General features: G+C 45.8%; 1 protein-coding gene across 4 annotated transcripts in view; it reads left to right on the top strand.

Moving 5' to 3' along the window:
• The window catches only part of acsf3 (acyl-CoA synthetase family member 3), a 197,530-nt gene that overhangs the window by 67,496 nt on the left and 109,959 nt on the right, over nucleotides 1-20,075 (top strand). For all 4 annotated transcript variants that reach the window (XR_010976640.1, XM_068048961.1, XM_068048960.1 and 1 more), the window contains one exon: nucleotides 2,593-2,705. Coding sequence is in view for 3 of the 4 variants with exons in the window: in XM_068048961.1 (XP_067905062.1) it covers nucleotides 2,593-2,705 (113 nt within the window). In the remaining variant the exon portion in view is untranslated. The remainder of the gene's footprint in view (nucleotides 1-2,592; nucleotides 2,706-20,075) is intronic.

Genomic DNA, 20,075 nt, shown 5'->3' with positions numbered 1-20,075 from the left:
TGAGGGCCCTGTCAACAACAGTGGGGGGGACTCCTCGGCTGAGGAAAAAGGATGACATATCAGAATGTTCATACTCTCTGACCTTACTTGGATTTTTACTACTTAGTGAATCTAAATAGCATTTCAACCAATCCATTCCACATACTGTGGATATGCAACCACTTCTAACATGGCGCAATTAAATGAATCCATGACTAGTATACTCATAGCCGGATTGATGCTTCTTGTGATCAGTACAATTCCCTCAGACTGATCAATATCAACTTCCACTTCCAAACCTTCTGTGTCCGCCTCAAAACCCCTGTTGTTCCATTTTGGACAGTTTACCGCAAAATGATACTTTGAATCAAAGGAACGTCGGAATAGGCGTAGGCCATTCAGCCCATTGAGCCTGCTCCACCATTCAATACGATCATGGCTGATCATCCACTTCAATGCCTTTTTCCCACACTATCCCCATATCCCTTTATATCATTGCTATTTAGAAATCTGTCAAACTCTACTTTAAACATACTTAATGACTGAACTTCCACAGCCCTGTGGGGTAGAGAATTCCAAAGATTCACAGGCGCAGTGGTTAGCACCGCAGCCTCACAGCACCAGCGACCCGGGTTCAGTTCTGGGAGCTGCCTGTGTGGAGTTTGCAAGTTCTCTCTGTGTCTGCGTGGGTTTTCTCCGGGTGATCCGGTTTCCTCCCACAAGCCAAAAGACTTGCAGGTTGGTAGGTAAATTGGCCATTATAAATTGCCCCTAGTATAGGTAGGTGGTAGGGAAATATAGGGACAGGTGGGGATGTGGCAGGAATATGGAATTAGTGTAGGATTAGTATAAATGGGTGGTTGATGGTCGGCACAGACTCGGTGGGCCAAAGGGCCTGTTTCAGTGCTGTATCTCTAAACTAAACTAAACAACCCTCTGAGTAAAGAAATTTCTCCTCATCTAAGTTGTTTCCCACTTATTTTGAAATTGTGTCCCCTGGTTCTAGACTCCCCAACCAGGGGAAACATCTTAGCTGCATCTACCCTGAGTATTCCTTTAAGTATTTTGTAGGTTTCAATCGATTAGAGTCATAGACTCTAATCTGATTGAAACCTACAAAATACTTAAAGGGTTAGACAGGGTAGATGCAGCTAAGATGGATTACCTCTCATTCTTCAAAACTCTAGAGAATACAGGCCCAGTTTCCCCAATCTCTCTTCATAGGCCAGTCTCGCCATCCCGGGAATAAGTCTGGTGAACCTTTGTTGCACTCCCTCTATGGCAATAATATCCTTCCTAAGGGAAGGGGACCAAAACTGCACATAGTAGTGCAGGTGCGGTCTAACAAAGGTTCTATACAATTGAAGCAAGACTTCACTACTCCTGTACTCAAATCCTCTTGCGACAAAGGCTAACATGCCATTAGCCTTCCTAATTGCTTGCTGCACCTAGCACAAAGGAAGATGGTTGTGGTTGTTGGAGGTCAATCATCTGAGCTCCAGGACATCACTGCAGGAGTTCCTCAGGGTAGTGCCCTAGGCCTAACCATCTTCAGCTGCTTCATCAATGACCTTCCTTCAGTCATAAGGTCAGAGGTGGGGATGTTCGCTGATGGTTGCACAATGTTCAGCACCATTTGTGACTCCTCAAATACTGAAGCAGTCCATGTAGAAATGCAGCAAGACTTGGACATTATCCAGGCTTGGGCTGATAAGTGGCAAATAACATTTGCGCCACACAAGTGCCAGGCAATGACCATTTCCACCAAGAGAGAATCTAACCATTTCCCCTTGACATTCAATGGCATTACCATCGCTGAATCCCCTACTATCAACATCCTAGGGGCTACCATTGACCAGAAACTGAACTGGAGTAGCCATATAAATACCGCAGCTACAAGAGCAGGCCAGAGGTGAGGAATCCTGCGGCGAGTAACTCACCTCCTGACTCCCCAAAGCCTGTCCACCATCTACAAGGCACAAGTCAGGAGTGTGATGGAATACTCTCCACTTGCCTGGATGGGTGCAGCTCCAACATCACTCAGGTAGCTCGACACCATCCAGGACAAAGTAGCCCTCTTGATTGGCACCCAATCCACAAACATTCACTCCCTCCACCAGGGACGCACAGTGGCAGCAGTGTGTACCATCTACAAGATGCACTGCAGCAACGCACCAAGGCTCCTTCGACAGCACCTTCCAAACCCGCGACCTCTACCAACTAGAAGGACAAGGGCAGCAAATGCATGGGAACACCACCACCTGCAAGTTCCCCTCCAAGCCACACACCATCCTGACTTGGAACTATATCGCCGTTCCTTCACTGTCGCTGGGTCAAAATCCCGGAACTCCCTTCCTAACAGCACTGTGGGTATACCTACCCCACATGGACTGCAGCGGTTCAAGAAGGAAGCTCACCACCACCTTCTCAAGGGCAATTAGGGATGGGCAATAAATGCTGGCATAGCCAGTGATGCCCACTTCCCATGAATGAATAATAAAAAAAAGAGGGGGTATTTGCTGCTGGTTCTTGCTGCCTATTGAATTTTAAGATGGGGTATTGAATGGGGAATTCTCATTGCCCATTGCATCTCAATGTTTGTTTTGAATCTAGGATCTGTTGGGACCCCATTGCCGGGAGTGGAGGTGTGCATTGCAATGGAAAACTCCACAAGGAACCATTCTTCCTACACTGTCATTACTGAGGGGAACAGTACAGAGACTAAGGTAAGGACAGGATAAACTTGTATATACTGTTAGTTGTCCAACATTGTCAGAGCCATTTCATCATGTCGATAATTTAATCTGGATAGTTCTAACTAGTATGCTGGACTTTATGCACAGTTATAGAACCATAGAAAAATTATGGCACAGACAGAGACCATTCAGCCCATCGTGTCTGCGCCGACCGAAAAAACTAGCCACCCAAATTAATCCCACCTTCCTGCACCTGGTCCGTAGCCTTGCAGGTTACAGCACTTCAGGTGTAGGTCCAGTCAGTGTATGATTCAGTGCAATATATCTTTCGGTGACCAGATCTGGTGTTTGGTTCTGTTATGGTGTATTTACCTAGAATTACATAGAGTCTACATTGCAGAAACAGGCCCTTTAGGACTTGTCTCTGCCAACATTTATGCTTCACACGAGCCTGTTTTCACCCCTCTTCATCTCACCCCTTCAGCATATCCTTCTATTCCTTTCTTCCTCATGTGCTATCTAGTTTCCACTTAAACTATTCACCTCAAATTACTCCTTGTGGTATTGAGTTGCATGTTACAACCAGACTCTTTTTCTTAATTTGTTCGTTCATGGGATGTGGGCGTCGCTGGTTAGGCCACCGGTTATTGCCCATCCCTAATTGCCCTTGAGAAGGTGGTGGTGAGCTGCCTTCTTGAACCACTGCAGTCCTTGGGGTGTAGGTATACCAACAATGCTGTTAGGAAGGGAGTTCCAGGATTTTGACTCAGCGACAGTGAAGGAATGTCAATATAGTTCCAAGTCAGGATGGTGTGTGGCTTGGACGGGAATTTGCAGATGGTGGTATTCCCATGCATTGGCTGCCCTTGTCCTTCGAGGTGGTAGAGGTTGTTTGTTTGGAATGTGTTGTTGAAGGAGCCTTGGTGAGTTGCTGCAGTGCATCTTGTAGATGGTACACACTGCTGCCACTGTGCGTTGGTGGTGGAGGGAGTGAATGTTTGTAGATGGGGTGCCAATCAAGTGGGCTGCTTTGTCCTGGATGGTGTCGAGCTTCCTGAGTGTTATTGGAGGTGCACCCATCCAGGCAAGTGGAGAGTATTCCATCACACTCCTGACTTGTAGATAGTGGACAGGCAGTGGAGAAATACGAGGTGAGTTACTTCCCGCAGAATTCCCAGCCTCTGACCTGCTCTTTTAGCCACAGTATTTATTTGGCTGCTCCTCTTCAGTTCTGGTCAATGGTAACCCCCAGGATATTGATAGTGGGGGATTCAGCGATGGTTATGCCATTGAATATCAAGGGGAGATGGTTAGATTCTAGGGTTAGGGTTACCCTAAGGCGGCAAGTAACATTCGCGCCACACAAGTTAGGGTTTGGGTTACCCTAACCCTACCCTGAGGAACTACTGCAGTGATGTCCTGGGACTGAGTTGATTGACCTTCAAAAACTGCAATCATCTTCCTTTGTGCTGAGTATGACCCCAACCAGTGAAGAGTTTCCCCCCGATTCCCATTGTCTCCCATTTTGCAAGGGCTCTTTAATGCCATTCTCGGTCAAATGCTGCCTTAATGTCTAGAACAGTCACTTTCACCTCACCTCTGGAGTTCAGCTCCTTTGTCTATGTTTAAACAAAGGTTATAATGAGGTTAGGTGCTGAGTGGCCCTGACAGAGCCCAAACTGAGCATCAGCGAGCAGGTTATTGCTGAGCAAGTTCATCTTGATAGCACTGTCGACAACCCCTTCTGTCACTTTGCTGGTGATCGAGAGTAGACTGATAGGGTGGTAATTGGCTGTGTTGGACTTGTCCTGCTTGTGCACAGGACATACCTGGGCAACTTTCCACGTTGCCGGGTAGATGCCAGTGTTGTAGCTGGAATGTCTACAGAAAGAAGTTTCTCCTTAATTCCCTGTTGGATTTATTAGTGGGTTTCTTATATTTATGACCTCTAGTTTTGGACTCTCTCACAAGTGCAAATTTTTTCTCTTTCTCTGCCCTATCAAACTCCTTCATAATCTTGAAGAGCTCTTTCAAGTCGCCCCCTCAGCCTTCTCTCTTCGACACAAAAGAGCCCAACCTGTTAATCAGTTCAGTTAACATCCTTGTGAATCGATTTTGCACCTTTTTTAGCTCCTCTATATGATAGAATCATAGAATGGTACAGCACAAGAGACCATTCAGCTCTTTCAAAGAGTAATCCACTTAGTCCCATTCCTTTTTATAATATAGAAACCAGAACTGAGCACAGTACACTAAGTGTGGTCCAACCAAAGTTCAGTACAATTTTAACATAAACTCTCTGCTTTTCAATTTTCTTTCCATCAAGAAATGAAATGGCAGTACTTTTAGATTTTTTTTGTGCCTTATTAGCCTGCCTTCTTGCTACTTTTAGTGATTTGTGTATCTATACCCCCTGATCCCTCTGTTCCTCTACTCCATTTAGACTCTTATCCAAGCAGTATGTTGCTCCATATTCTTGTGACCAAAATGTACCACCTGATAAAGGCCTGCTCAGGACTGGGGAAAAAGAACCCTAGCTGAACCCGACCGAACCACAGCGCACCCGAGCCCGACTCGACCTGACCTGAGCCCGACCTAAGCATCCCTTTATTTACCTTCCTGACACCGAACCTGCAGCGCATACGTGATGATGTCATAGTGACGTCACTCGCTCACTGCGCAGACTCAGTTTTGTCCCGGCCTCCCAGCTCAGGTAAGTTTTTTAATTTCAATACTTACCAGCGGAGCATTTACTGTGTGTGGCTGGCCCGACCCGGACCCGGCCCGACCTGACCTGAGCCCGAAAGCCGGACCCGGAAGAGGGGCCCGACCCGACCCGAACTTGACATGTCGTTGGGCCCCATCGGGTTCCGGTCGGGTAGCAAACCTTTATCACCTGATACTTATTTATGTTGAAATTCATTTGTATGTTTATTAATGTCGTCTTGTATTTTGTTGCATCCTTCCTCAGTATTAACAATGTCCCCCAATTTGATGTCTTCTGCACATTTTGTAATTATACTTACAATTCCTGAGTTCAAATTATTTATGTAAATTGTGAAAACAGTGTTCTTTGTCTTAGTTGTGCCTTTTTCAATCATTTTTTTAAACTTTATTATATTGTGATCACTATTGCCTCGATGTTTCCCTATGTTTACTTCTCTTAACTGCTCTGGTTCATTTCCCATTACTAGATCCAGAAATGATTGTTCCTTGTTGAGTTTCTTATGTACTGGGTAAGGAGAGACTCCTGAATACATTGAAGAAACTTCTTTCCCTTTTCCCCTTTAACTACCTCTTCTTGCAAGTTTATTTGGGATTAATTGAAATCTCCCATGATTATTATTCTATATCTTATATTTATTTCATAGTTTTGCTTACATTTTTCTTCCTCCACTTCCCTTCCACTGTTTGGTTTTGTCTGGTTCTGTTATGGTATATTTCGCGGTGACTGGTACAGTTCGGAATATTGAGCAGAAACTGATTTGATTATAGTATATTTAGTCATTTGCTAGTACAGAACTTGAGTATTGCTGAAAATAGAGACATGTTGTCGAAGCTTATCATCTTGCACTCATCAAGACAATCACAAGAATACCAATGTGAGGGGAAAACAACGACTTTATATTGTATGAGAAGAGAGTGAGAAGAGCGTGCTGATTGGTTGGCAAGTGAACTCTGATTGGTAGAGGCGTTGCCATGGAGTATGCACCAGTTTACATTGACTGACAGTTAACTGCAAAGCTTTGTTTGAAATAAACCGGGCAACTTGACTCTGGCTAATCAAGGCATTGCCCTGAGGAATGAACCAGCGACTGGCTGTCACTTATTTTGTTTAGCTGAAACAGGCGCAACATTTGTTATAAAAACAAGAAATGCTGGAAATACTCAGCAGGTCTGGCAGCATCTGTGGAGAGAGAAGCAGAGTTAATGTTTCAGGTCGGTGACCCTTCATCAGAGCTCAATATTTGTACATGTTCTTTCTGTCTGCAAAGAACAGGGACCTGCGTATTAATATATGTAGCTTCCAGTACGCGCAACTGTGCCACACTGCGAGCCCGACTGACAATCTTAAACTGGTTGTCAGTGTAATTCTTAGCACACTCCGGATTGTTTAGCAAATGTTGTCCGTTTGCGGAATCACATCTAATGTTGGACACTGTGTTTTAAGTTTTGCAAGCATAGGCTGGTTGGGTCCGGCCTGTACCTTGCCCATTGTGAACAGCGGAAGGGACATGTTGTTTGATATGATCCACCAGTCTCACCTGTTGCTCAAATTTTTGGGATACATTACCCTTCCAGGGTAATTTGAGGTAGACTGGGCACTTTTCAGGGCCAAAAATGACGGCCTTCGGCCCGTTCATAAGTTTGTGCGATATACACGAGAAATTATCTGATCAGGCAGCCATTGTCACGCAGGACAATGGCTCTACCACCTCTTCAGGCAGTGAGTCCCAGATTCCAACCACTCTCTGGGTGAAAAAACATTTCCTCAAATTCCCTCTAATCCTCCTTCCCCTTAGCTTAAATCTATGCCGCCTGGTTATTGACCCCTCCTTAAAGAGAAAAAGTTTCTTCCTATGTGATTCTGTGACATCTACCCTATCTGTGCCCCGCATAATCTTGTATAACTCAATCAGCTTCCCCCTCTGCCTTCTCTGCTCCAAGGAAAGCAACCCGGGCCAATCCAGTCTCTCTTCATAGCTGAAATGCTCCAGCCCAGGCAACATCCTGGTGAATCTCCTCTGCACCCTCTCCAGTGCAATCACATCCTTCCGAAAGTGTGGTGACCAGAACTGTACACAGTACTCCAGCTGTGGCCTAACTAGGTAAGTATCCCATATGCCTTCCTAACCACCTTATCTACCTGTGCTGCTGCCTTCAGTGATCTGTGGACAAGTACACCAAGGTCCCTCTGACCCTCTGCACTTCCCAGGATCCTACCATCCATTGTATATTCCCCTGCCTTGTTAGTCCTCCCAAAATGCTCACACTTCTCAGGATTAAATTCCTTTTGCCACTGCTCCGCGCATCTTACCAGCCCGTCTATATCATCCTGTAATCTAAGGCTTTTCTCCTCAGTATTTACGGAGTCAGTTGCCAGCATTCGCCAGAGCTGGCGGGCAGCCATAAAGACAGGGCTAAATTGTGGCGAGTCGAAGAGACTTAGTAGTTGGCAGGAAAAAAGACAGAGGCGCAAGGGGAGAGCCAACTGTGCAACAGCCCCAACAAACAAATTTCTCTGCAGCACCTGTGGAAGAGCCTGTCACTCCAGAATTGGCCTTTATAGCCACTCCAGGCGCTGCTTCACAAACCACTGACCACCTCCAGGCGCGTATCCATTGTCTCTCGAGATAAGGAGGCCCAAAAGAATATTTGGCAGGGACAGATGTTATGGTATATTTGGCAGGGACTGCTTTGGTTATGGTATATTTGGCTGGGACTGATGTGGTCATGGTATATTTGGCAGAGACTGCTTTGGTTATGGTATATTTGGCTGGGACTGATGTGGTCATGGTATATTTGGCAGAGACTGCTTTGGTTATGGTATATTTGGCAGGGACTGCTTTGGTTATGGTATATTTGGCAGGGACTGATGTGGTTATGGTATATTTGGTAGGGACTGCTTTGGTTATGGTATATTTGGCAGGGACTGCTTTGGTTATGGTATATTTGGCAGAGACTGCTTTGGTTATGGTATATTTGGCAGAGACTGCTTTGGTTATGGTATATTTGGCTGGGACTGATGTGGTTATGGTATATTTGGCAGAGACTGCTTTGGTTATGGTATATTTGGCAGGGACTGATGTGGTTATGGTATATTTGGCAGGGACTGCTTTGGTTATGGTATATTTGGCAGGGTCTGATGTGGTTATGGTATATTTGGCAGATACTGATGTGGTTATGGTATATTTGGCAGGGACTGATGTGGTTATGGTATATTTGGCAGATACTGATGTGGTTATGGTATATTTGGCAGATACTGATGTGGTTATGGTATATTTGGCAGGGACTCATTCAGTTATGATATATTTGGTGACCTGGATCTGTTCTAGTGTTTTTGGCAGTGAATTGTTCAGTTATGGTGTATTTGGCGCTGACTGGTCCAGTTCAGGTGTATCTATTGGTCTCTGGTTATGGTAATTATGTGACACTAAAGTTCGTGTACCTTTACTGCACTGAGGCCAGAACCAATATTGTGACACAATCTTTGAAAAGCTGGGCTGTCAATATGGACTGTGACGTCACTGGGATTTTAACTAAACTGGAATAGAAACTAACCCACATAATAGTGAAGATTAGGTTTAAGCTCTACACTGCCTGTTTAATCTGGCAGCAAGAAGGATGGGCACTCAGCCAGCTGCCCCAGGATCCATGGAAAAGGTTGCCAAAGATGTTTATCTGCAGCTGGAGTGGAGCCCGAGGTGCTGTGGGGGCAAATGTTGAGCTGATTATCAAATAATAAACCAGGTAAAGAAATAAGCTATGTGACTGTATTCTCCAGGATGTGTGATCATACATTAGTCAGATACTCATTCAGTTGTGTAGTTAATATTAAACTGGAATGGTATTAAATTACCGTGCTATTTCAAATGGCTGATATTAATAAATTAACACCACATAAATATTACATTTCTGTGATATTAATGTTAGCTAATGAAATAACAAATAAATATGATATCAAACTAGTGGGATATTAATACTTAATCAGTCTGATCCCATAATTGGACGGAGCTGAGTGTTTCCTAGTCTTTGCCAGGTACTGAACAGGGCTGAGTGTGTAATTGACTGCAAAGTGCTTTGGGATGTCCCAATCTAGTGCAAGTTCCTGTATGATACAGTTATTTTTCTTTATCTCTTAACTCTCGGCCAACAAGTCATTACTAATGATTCTCATCATCAGTTAAGAATTTCTGTGCTGCAGTCAGATGCAGGAACCTAGCGCTATTTAAACGGAGCAATTTAATTGCTTGGCAAAGCCAAGAGCACACAAGTGGGAATGTGCTACATCAATTCCACGCTCGATCAGTTACAAAACCATGCCACTGGCATCTAGATTATGTCATTGTTCACACATATGCAAGCTGTCTCTTGGACAGCAAACCTTGCAGCCTCATTTCCCCTGCACCATTTGCTTAGGTGCTTTCCCAAACAGCTGTTAGGTAGAAGCAGGAGTAACAGGAATGCAAAATAGAGCAACCACATTCAGACTAGCAGCTGTCATTCCAGAGGATGACTGTAAGTTTTTGACACCAACACAAATACTGTCCTAAAGTCACCAGGCACAGGTCCATAGCAAGGAGAGAGCTGGTGGTAGGAGAATTACAGGTATTCAGTGTCAGTGTGTACAGGTGGACTCAGTACTCCAGGGTCAATGTGTACAGGTGAGGAGACCGAAACTAAACACAATACTCCAGGTGCAGTCTCACCAAGGCTCGATACAATTACAGTAAGACATCTTTACTCCTGTTTTCAAATCCCCTTGCGATGAAAGCCAACATACCATTTGAACAAAGAACAAAAAACAAAGAAAATTACAGCACAGGAACAGGCCCTTCGGCCCTCCAAGCCTGCGCCGATCCAGATCCTCTATCTAAACATGTCGCCTATTTTCTAAGGGTCTGTATCTCTTTTCTTACTGCCCATTCATGTATCTGTCTAGATACATCTTAAAAGACGCCATCGTGCCCGCATCTACCACCTCCGCTGGCAACGCGTTCCAGTCACCCACCACCCTCTGCGTAAAGAACTTTCCACGCATATCCCCCCTAAACTTTTCCCCTTTCACTTTGAACTCATGACCCCTAGTATTTGAATCCCCCACTCTGGGAAAAAGCCTCTTGCTATCCACCCTGTCTATACCTCTCATGATTTTGTACACCTCAATCAGGTCCCCCCTCAACCTCCGTCTTTCTAATGAAAATAATCCTAATCTACTCAACCTCTCTTCATAGCTAGCGCCCTCCATACCAGGCAACATCCTGGTGAACCTCCTCTGCACCCTCTCCAAAGCATCCACATCCTTTTGGTAATGTGGCGACCAGAACTGCACGCAGTATTCCAAATGTGGCCGAACCAAAGTCCTATACAACTGTAACATGACCTGCCAACTCTTGTACTCAATACCCCGTCCGATGAAGGAAAGCATGCCGTATGCCTTCTTGACCACTCTATTGACCTGCGTTGCCACCTTCAGGGAACAGTGGACCTGAACACCCAAATCTCTCTGGACATCAATTTTCCCCAGGACTTTTCCATTTACTGTATAGTTCAATCTTGAATTGGATCGTCCAAATTTGCCTTCCTAATTGTTTGCTGCACCTGCATACTAGCTTTTAGTGACTCATGAACAAGGACACCCAGCTCCCTTTTGGACATCAACACTTCCCAACCACTCACCATTTAAGAAATACTTTTGTCTTTCTGATTTTTCTACCAAAGTGTGTAATTTCATGTTATATTCCATCTGCAAAATTCTTGCTCATTCACTTAGCCTGTCTAAATCTCCTTGAAGCCTCCTTGCATCCTCCTCACAACTTACATTTATGCCTAGTTTTGTCTCATCAGCAAATTTGGAAATATTACATTCAGTTCCCACATCCAAATCATTGATATAGATTGTGAACAGCTGTGGCCCCAGCACTGATCCTAACGGTACCACACTAGGAACAGTCAGCCGTCCTGAGAATGACCAGTTTATTTCTACTCTCTTGTTTTCTGTGTGTTAAGCAGTTCTCAATCCATACCAGTATATTACCCCCCATCCCGTGTGCTCTAATTTTGTTTACTAACCCCCTGTGTGGGACCTTATCAAAAGCCTTCTGAAAATCCAAATACACTACATCCTCTGGTTCTCCTTTATCTATGCTACAAGTAACATCTCAAAAAACTCAAACAGGTTTGTCAAACATGTTTTGCCTTCCATAAATCCATGTTGACTTTGCCCAATCATATCATTATTTTCCAAGTGTCTAGTTACCACATCCTTGATACGAGATTCTAACATTTTCCCTACTATTAACATCAAACTAACAGGTCTGTAATTCCAGTTTTTTTCTTTTCCTCCTTTCTTAACTAGTGGGATTACATTTGCTACTTTGCAATCTGCAGGAACTTTTCCAGAATCTATAGAATTTTGAAAGATAACCACCAATGCATCCACTATCTCTTTTGCCACCTCCTTCAATACTCTGGGATGTAGCTCATCTGGTCCAGGGGATTTATCAACTTTCAATCTGATTAACTTTTCAGGTACTACCTCTTTATTAATACTAATTTATTTCAGTTCCTCAGTTTCACAAGTCCCTGAGGTCTCTCGTATTTCTGGGAGAGTTTCTGTATCTTCCTTTATGAAGACAGACACAAAGTAATTGTTTAGCTTCTCTGCCATTTCCCTATTCTCCATTATAAATACTCCTGTCTCCACCTGTAATGAACCCACATTTGGCCTTGCGAATCTTTTCCTTTTCACATACTTAAAGAAGCTTTTATAGTCTGCCTTATGTTTCTCGCTAGCTTGCATTCATATTCTCTTTTCCTTTTCTTTATCAGTTTCTTGGTCATCTTTTGCTGGATTCTAAATTGCTCCCAGTCCTTGGGCTTACCACTTTTTCTGGTAACCTTATAAGCCACGTCTCGTGACCTAATGCAATCTTTAACTTCTTTTGTTAGCCACCATCAATTCATCTTTCCTATTGGGTTTTTGTGTCTTAGAGGAATGTATAATGACCTCCCAGGGGAAAGCAGCAACAGCCAGGTTCGTGACACCACAGAGGGCTCTGCTGCACAGCAGGGGAGGAAAAGGGTTGGAACAGCTATAGTGATAGGGGATTCTATCGTAAGGGGTGCAGATAGGTGTTTCTGTGGCCGCAAACGAGACTCCAAGATGTTATGTTGCCTCCCTGGTGCTAGGGTCAAGGATGTCTCGGAGCGGCTGCAGGACATTCTGAAAGGGGAGGGTGAGCAGCCAGAGGTCGTGGTCCATAGTGGTACTAACAACATAGGCAGGAAGAGAGATGAGGTCCTGCAAGGTGAATATAGGGAGTGAGGCAGAAGGTTAAAAAGCAGGATCTCTAGTGTTGTAATCTCAGGATTACTCCCTGTGCCACGTGCTAGTGAGGGTAGGAATAGGAGGATTAGGCAAATGAATGCGTGGCTGAAGAGCTGGTATAGGCGGGAGGGCTTCAGCGACTTGGATCATTGGGATCTCTTCTGGTGCAGAGTTGACCTGTACAAGAAGGACGGGTTGCATCTAAACTGGAGAGGGACCAATATCCTTGCGGGGAGGTTTGCTAGTACTACTCGGGAGGGTTTAAACTAGCCTTGTAGCGGGGTGGAACCCAAAGTAGTAGTCTCTCCAATGAGATAGTTGAGGCAAATGTCGAGGTTAAAGCAAGTCCAGTAGACAGGCTGGGCAGGGGCAGGACAGGAAGCGTGGAAGGTCTGATAGACTAAACTGCATTTACTTTAATGCAAGAAGCCTTACAGGTAAGGGTGATGAACTCAGAGCATGGATCGGTACATGGGATTGTGATATTATTGCTATTACGGAAACGTGGTTGAGGGATGGGCGGGACTGGCAGCTCAATGTTCCGGGGTACAGATCCTTCCGGTGTGACAGAGGTGGAGGTAAGAGAGGAGGGGGAGGACATCACGGCAGTACTTAGAGAGGATATCCCGGGGGGAATGTCCAGCGAGGCCATATGGGTAGAACTTAGAAATAAGAAAGGGGTGGTCACTTTGATGGGATTATACTATAGGCCCCACAATAGTCAGAGGGAAGTGGAGGAGCATATGTGTAGGGAAATCACAGATAGGTGTAGGAATTATAAGGTTGTAATAGTAGGTAATTTTAACTTCCCTAATATTGACTGGGACTGCCTTAGTGCTAAGGGATCAGATGGGGAAGAATTTGTTAAGTGTGTCCAGGATAGTTTTCTGAAGCAGTATGTGGATAGCCCTGCTAGAGAAGGGGCTACACTCGATCTCCTCATAGGAAATGAGGATGGGCAGGTGGTTGATGTGTCAGTGGGGGAGCACTTTGGGACCAGTGACCATAACTCGATTAGCCTCAAGATAGTTATGGAAAAGGATAGGACTGGTCCTCAGGTTGAAGTCCTAAATTGGGGGAAGGCTAATTTCGATGGCATCAGACAGGAACTCTCAAAAGTTGAATGGGAGAGGCTGTTTACAGGTAAAGGGACGTCTGGCAAGTGGGAGGCTTTTAAAAGTGAGATAGGTAGAGTTCAGGGCCGGCATGTTCCTGTTAGATGTAAGGGCAAGGCTGGCAAGTTTAGGGAACCTTGGTTGACGAGTGATATTGAGGGTCTGGTCAGGACAAAGAAGGAGGCATATGTCAGGTAAAGGCAGCTGGGATCAAGCGGGTCCCTCGAGGAGTACAGGGGATGTACGAGTACACTTAAGATGGAAATTAGGAGGGCGAAAAGGGGCCATGAGATTTCCCTGGCAGATAAGATAAAGGAGAATCCTAAAAGATTCTATAAGTATATTCAGAGTAAAAGGGTAGCTAGGAAGAGAGTAGGTCCCCTTACGGACCAGTGTGGCAATCTATGTGTGGAACCATGGGAAATGGGCGAGGTCTTAAATGAATATTTCTTGTCCGTATTTACCGTGGAGAAGGTCATGGAAGCTAGTGAGGTCAAGGGAGGGAACAGCGATATCCTGGAGCATATCAACATTACAAAGGAGGTTTTGAAGCGCATTCAGGTGGATAAATCCCTAGGGCCTGACCAGGTGTATCCTAGGATGCTATGGGAAGCAAGGGAGGACATTGCTGGGGTCCTGGCAGAGATTTTTGTATCATCAATAGCCACGGGTGAGGTACCAGAAGACTGGAGGATAGCTAATGTGCCTTTATTCAAGAAGGGCAGCAGGGATAAGCCAGGGAACTACAGGCCGGTGAGCCTTACATCAGTGGTGGGAAAGTTATTGGAAGGGATTCTGAGAGACAGGATTTATATGCATCTGGAAAGGCATGGTCTGATTAGGGATAGTCAGCATCGCCTTGTGCGTGGGAAATCATGTCTCACGAATTTGATTGAGTTTTTTGAGGAGGTGACCACGAGAATTGACGAGGGCAGGGCGATGGACGTTGTCTACATGGATTTTAGCAAGGCTTTTGACAAGGTCCCGCATGGTAGGCTGGTCCAGAAGGTTCGAACATATGAGATCCAGGGTGAGCTAGCAAATTGGATACAAAATTGGCTTGGTGATAGGAGGCAGAGGGTGGTAGTGGAGGGTTGTTTTTCAGGTTGGAGGCCGGTGTGCTGCAGGGATCAGTGCTGGGCCCTCTGTTGTTTGTCATATATATTAATGACTTGGATGTGAATGTAGGGGGCATGATTAGTAAGTTTGCAGATGACACCAAAATTGATGGTATAGTGGACAGTGAAGAAGGGTGTCTAAAGTTACAACAGGATATAGATCAACTGGGAAAGTGGGCAAGGGATTGGCAAATGGAAATTAACGCAGACAAGTGTGAAATGATGCATTTTGGGAAGTTAAACCAGGGCAGGACATATATAGTGAATGGCAGGGCCCTGGGGAGTTTTGTTGAACAGAGAGACCTTGAGGTGCGAGTACACAGTTCCCTGAAAGTGGCAATACAGGTAGACAGGGTGGTGAAGAAGGCGTATGGCATGCTTGCCTTCATCGGCCGAGGCATTGAGTACAAGAGTTGGGACGTCATGTTACAGTTGTACATAACATTGGCTAGGCCGCATTTGGAATACTGTGTGTAGTTCTGGTCACCACACTACAGGAAAGATGTGACGAAGCTAGAGAGGGTGCAGAAAAGATTCACAAGGATGTTGCCTGGTTTGGAAGGCTTGAGTTATAAAGAGAGATTGGATAGGCTGGGTCTGTTTTCCCTGGAGCGAAGGAGGCTGAGAGGGGACATGATAGAGGTATATAAAATTATGAGAGGCATAGACAGGGTAGATAGCCAGAGTCTGTTTCCCATGGTAGGGGTGACTAAAACTAGAGGGCATAGATTTAAGGTGAGAGGGAGGAGGTTTAAAGGGGATCAAAAGGGTAACATTTTCACATAAAGAATAGTGGGTATCTGGAATGAGCTGCCTGAGGAGGTGGTGGAGGCAGGAACAGTAGCAACATTTAAGAGGCATCTAGACAGGTACTTGAATGAGCAAGGCATAGAGGGATATGGAATTAATGCAGGGAGGTGGGATTAGTATAGATAGGCATTATGGTCGGCATGGACGCGGTGGGCCGAAGGGCCTGTTTCTGTGTTGTACGACTCTATGACTCTATATTTGTTGTAGACCACGTAATACTTCTTTAAATACTAGCTATTGCCTATCGACTGTTAAATCTTAGTATATTTTCCCAATCCACCATAGCCAACCTGCCTCACATACCTTCATAGTTTCCTTTGTTTAGATTTAAGACCCCAGTTTCAGAATGTACTGTACCACTTCCAAACTTAACGTAAAATTCTATCATATTATGGTCACTATTTCGCTAAGGCTGCTTTATAGCAAGATTATTAATTAGCCCTTTCTCATTACATAATACCAAATCTAAAATAGCCCGATTCGCTGTTGCTTCTCCAACGTACTGCTCCAGAAATTCATCCTCCACAGTGTCAGTACTGATTAGGTTTACCCAGTCTATATGTAAATTGAAGTCACGTATTATTACTGTATTACCCATTTTACATGTACCTCTAATTTCCCGATTTATACCTTGCCCGATATTACCACTAGTGTTTGGAGGCCTAAAACAATTCCCGCCAACGTTTACTGCCCCTTGCTGTTTCTGAGGTCCACCCAAACTGATTTTACATCTTGATCCTTCAATCTAAGATCCTCTCTCACTAATGTACTGATCTCATCCTTAATGAAGAGTGCTACTTCACCTCCTTTTCCTTTTTGCCTATCCTTCTTGAATGATGACTATCCTTGAATATTCAGTTCCCAGTCTTGGTCGCCCTGTAACTGTGTCTACGTAATGGCAATTAAATCAGACCCATTTACCACTATTTGTGCCATCAAGTCATCAACCTTGTTGCGAATGCTGCATAGGTACATAGCAAATTATTGCAGGCAGTGAATTACTTTGGAAGTTAGACCACTCATTCTGTAAGCAAATGAGGCAGCATAGCAATGAGAGAAATGACCATTTAATCTGTTTGGATAATGGTTACTGAAGGAAATGGTGACCAGCACATCAGGAAGCTCCCTGCCCTTTGTCTGTAAGGAGGAGCAGGTCTGAGCACAGGGTCTGTAGGAAAGAACATATTTGTATACAGGGTCTGAAGAGAGGAGCAGGTCTTTGGGAAGAAGCAGGTTGTATACAGGGCCTGTGTACAAAGTCTGCAGGAAGGAGGAACATGTCTGTGTGCAGAGTCTGTAGGGACGAGTGCGTCTGTACAGGGTCTAGAGGGAGGAGTGTGTCTGTGTACAGGGTCTGTAGGGAGGAGTGTGGCTGTACAGAGTCTGTAGAAACATAGAATCATAGAAAATAGGAGCAGGAGTAGGCCATTCGGCCCTTCGAGCCTGCTCTGCCATTCATTATGATCATGGCTGATCATCCAACTCAGTAACCTGTTCCCGCTTTTGTCCCATACCCTTTGATCCCTTTCACCCCAAGAGCTATATCTAACTCCTTCTTGAAAACATACAATGTTTTGGCCTCAACTGCTTGCTGTGGTAGCGAATTCCACAGGCTCTCCACTCTCTGGGTGAAGAAATTTCTCCTCATCTCAGTCCTGAAAGGTTTACCCCGTATCCTTAGACTACGACCCCTGGTTACCGACCTGTTAGAATTTTATAGATTTCTATGAGATCCCCCCTCACTCTTCTGAACTCCAGCAAATATAATCCTAACCGAATCAATCTCTCCTCATGCGTCAGTCCCGCCATCCCAGGAATCAGTCTGGTAAACCTTCGCTGCACTCCCTCTATAGCAAGAACATCCTTCCTTAGATAAGGAGACCAAAACTGCACACAATATTCCAGGTGTGGCCTCACCAAGGCCCTGTATAATTGCAGCAAGACATCCCTGCTCCTGTACTCGAATCCTCTCGCTATGAAGGCCAACATACCATTTGCCTTTTTTACCGCTTGTTGGACCTGCATGCTGACCTTCAGTGACTGGTGTGCGAGAACACCCAGGTCTCGCTGCATATTCCCCTCTCTCAGTTTATAGCCGTTCAGATAATAATCTGCCTTTCTGTTTTTGCTACCAAAGTGAATAACCTCACATTTATCCACATTATACTGCATTGCCATGCATTAGCCCACTCACTCAACTTGTCCAAATCACCCTGAAGCCTCTCTGCATCCTCCTCACAACTCACCCTCCCACCCAGTTTTGTGTCATCTGTAAATTTGGAGATATTACATTTTGTAGGGAGGAGGATGTCTGTATAGAGTCTGTAGAGGGGCGTGTGACTGTGTACAGGGTCTGTAGGAAGGAGTGTTTCTGTACAGGGTCTGCAGAGAGGAGTGTGTCTGTGCACAGGGTCTGTAGGGAAGAGTGTGTGTACAGGGTCTGTAGGGAGGAGTGTGTGTACAGGGTCTGTAGGGAGGAGTGTGTCTGTGTACAGGGTCTGTAGGGAGGAGTGTGTCTGTACAGGGTCTGTAGAGAGGAGTGTGTCTGTGTACAGGGTCTGTAGGGAAGAGTGTGTGTACAGGGTCTGTAGGGAGGAGTGTGTGTACAGGGTCTGTAGGGAAGAGTGTGTGTACAGGGTCTGTAGGGAAGAGTGTGTGTACAGGGTCTGTAGGGAGGAGAGTGTCTGTGTACAGGGTCTGTAGGGAGGAGTGTGTCTGTGTACAGGGTCTGTAGGGAGGAGTGTGTCTGTATACAGGGTCTGTAGGGAGGAGTGTGTCTGTGTACAGGGTCTGTAGGGAGGAGTGTGTCTGTGTACAGGGTCTGTAGGGAGGAGTGTGTCTGTGTACAGGGCCTGTAGGGAAGAGTGTGTGTACAGGGTCTGTAGGGAAGAGTGTGTGTACAGGGTCTGTAGGGAAGAGTGTGTGTACAGGGTCTGTAGGGAAGAGTGTGTGTACAGGGTCTGTAGGGAGGAAAGTGTCTGTGTACAGGGTCTGTAGGGAGGAGTGTGTCTGTGTACAGGGTCTGTAGGGAAGAGTGTGTGTACAGGGTCTGTAGGGAGGAGTGTGTCTGTGTACAGGGTCTGTAGGGAGGAGTGTGTCTGTGTACAGGGTCTGTAGGGAAGAGTGTGTGTACAGGGTCTGTAGGGGGGAGTGTGTCTGTGTACAGGGTCTGTAGGGAGGAGTGTGTCTGGACAGGGTCTGTAGGGAGGAGTGTGTCTGTACAGGGTCTGTAGGGAGGAGTGTGTCTGTACAGGGTCTGTTGGGAGGAGTGTGTCTGTGTGCAGTGCCTGTAGGGAGGAATGTGTCTGTACAGGGTCTGGAGGGAGGAGTGTGTCTGTACAGGGTCTGGAGGGAGGAGTGTGTCTGTGTACAGGGTCTGTAGGGAGGAGTGTGTCTGTGCAGGGTCTGCAGGGGGAAGTGTGTCTGTGTACAGGGTCTGTAGGGACGAGTGGGTCTGTAGGGAAGAGTGTGTGTACAGGGTCTGTAGGGAAGAGTGTGTGTACAGGGTCTGTAGGGAAGAGTGTGTGTACAGGGTCTGTAGGGAGGAGTGTGTCTGTGTACAGGGTCTGTAGGGAGGAGTGTGTGTACAGGGTCTGTAGGGAAGAGTGTGTGTACAGGGTCTGTAGGGAAGAGTGTGTGTACAGGGTCTGTAGGGAAGAGTGTGTGTACAGGGTCTGTAGGGAGGAGTGTGTCTGTGTACAGGGTCTGTAGGGAGGAGTGTGTCTGTGTACAGGGTCTGTAGGGAGGAGTGTGTCTGTACAGGGTCTGGAGGGAGGAGTGTGTCTGTGTACAGGGTCTGTAGGGAGGAGTGTGTCTGTGTACAGGGTCTGGAGGGAGGAGTGTGTCTGTGTACAGGGTCTGTAGGGAGGAGTGTGTCTGTGCAGGGTCTGCAGGGGGAAGTGTGTCTGTGTACAGGGTCTGTAGGGACGAGTGGGTCTGTAGGGAAGAGTGTGTGTACAGGGTCTGTAGGGAAGAGTGTGTGTACAGGGTCTGTAGGGAAGAGTGTGTGTACAGGGTCTGTGGGGAGGAGTGTGTCTGTGTACAGGGTCTGTCGGGAGGAGTGTGTGTACAGGGTCTGTAGGGAAGAGTGTGTGTACAGGGTCTGTAGGGAAGAGTGTGTGTACAGGGTCTGGAGGGAGGAGTGTCTGTGTACAGGGTCTGTAGGGAGGAGTGTGTCTGTGTACAGGGTCTGTAGGGAGGAGTGTGTCTGTGTACAGGGTCTGTAGGGAGGAGTGTGTCTGTGTACAGGGCCTGTAGGGAAGAGTGTGTGTACAGGGTCTGTAGGGAAGAGTGTGTGTACAGGGTC

The sequence above is a fragment of the Heterodontus francisci genome, chromosome 17 (genome assembly GCF_036365525.1).
Source record: "Heterodontus francisci isolate sHetFra1 chromosome 17, sHetFra1.hap1, whole genome shotgun sequence".
Taxonomy (NCBI): Eukaryota; Metazoa; Chordata; class Chondrichthyes; order Heterodontiformes; family Heterodontidae; genus Heterodontus; species Heterodontus francisci.
This window is presented reverse-complemented; position numbering and strand designations above follow the sequence as displayed.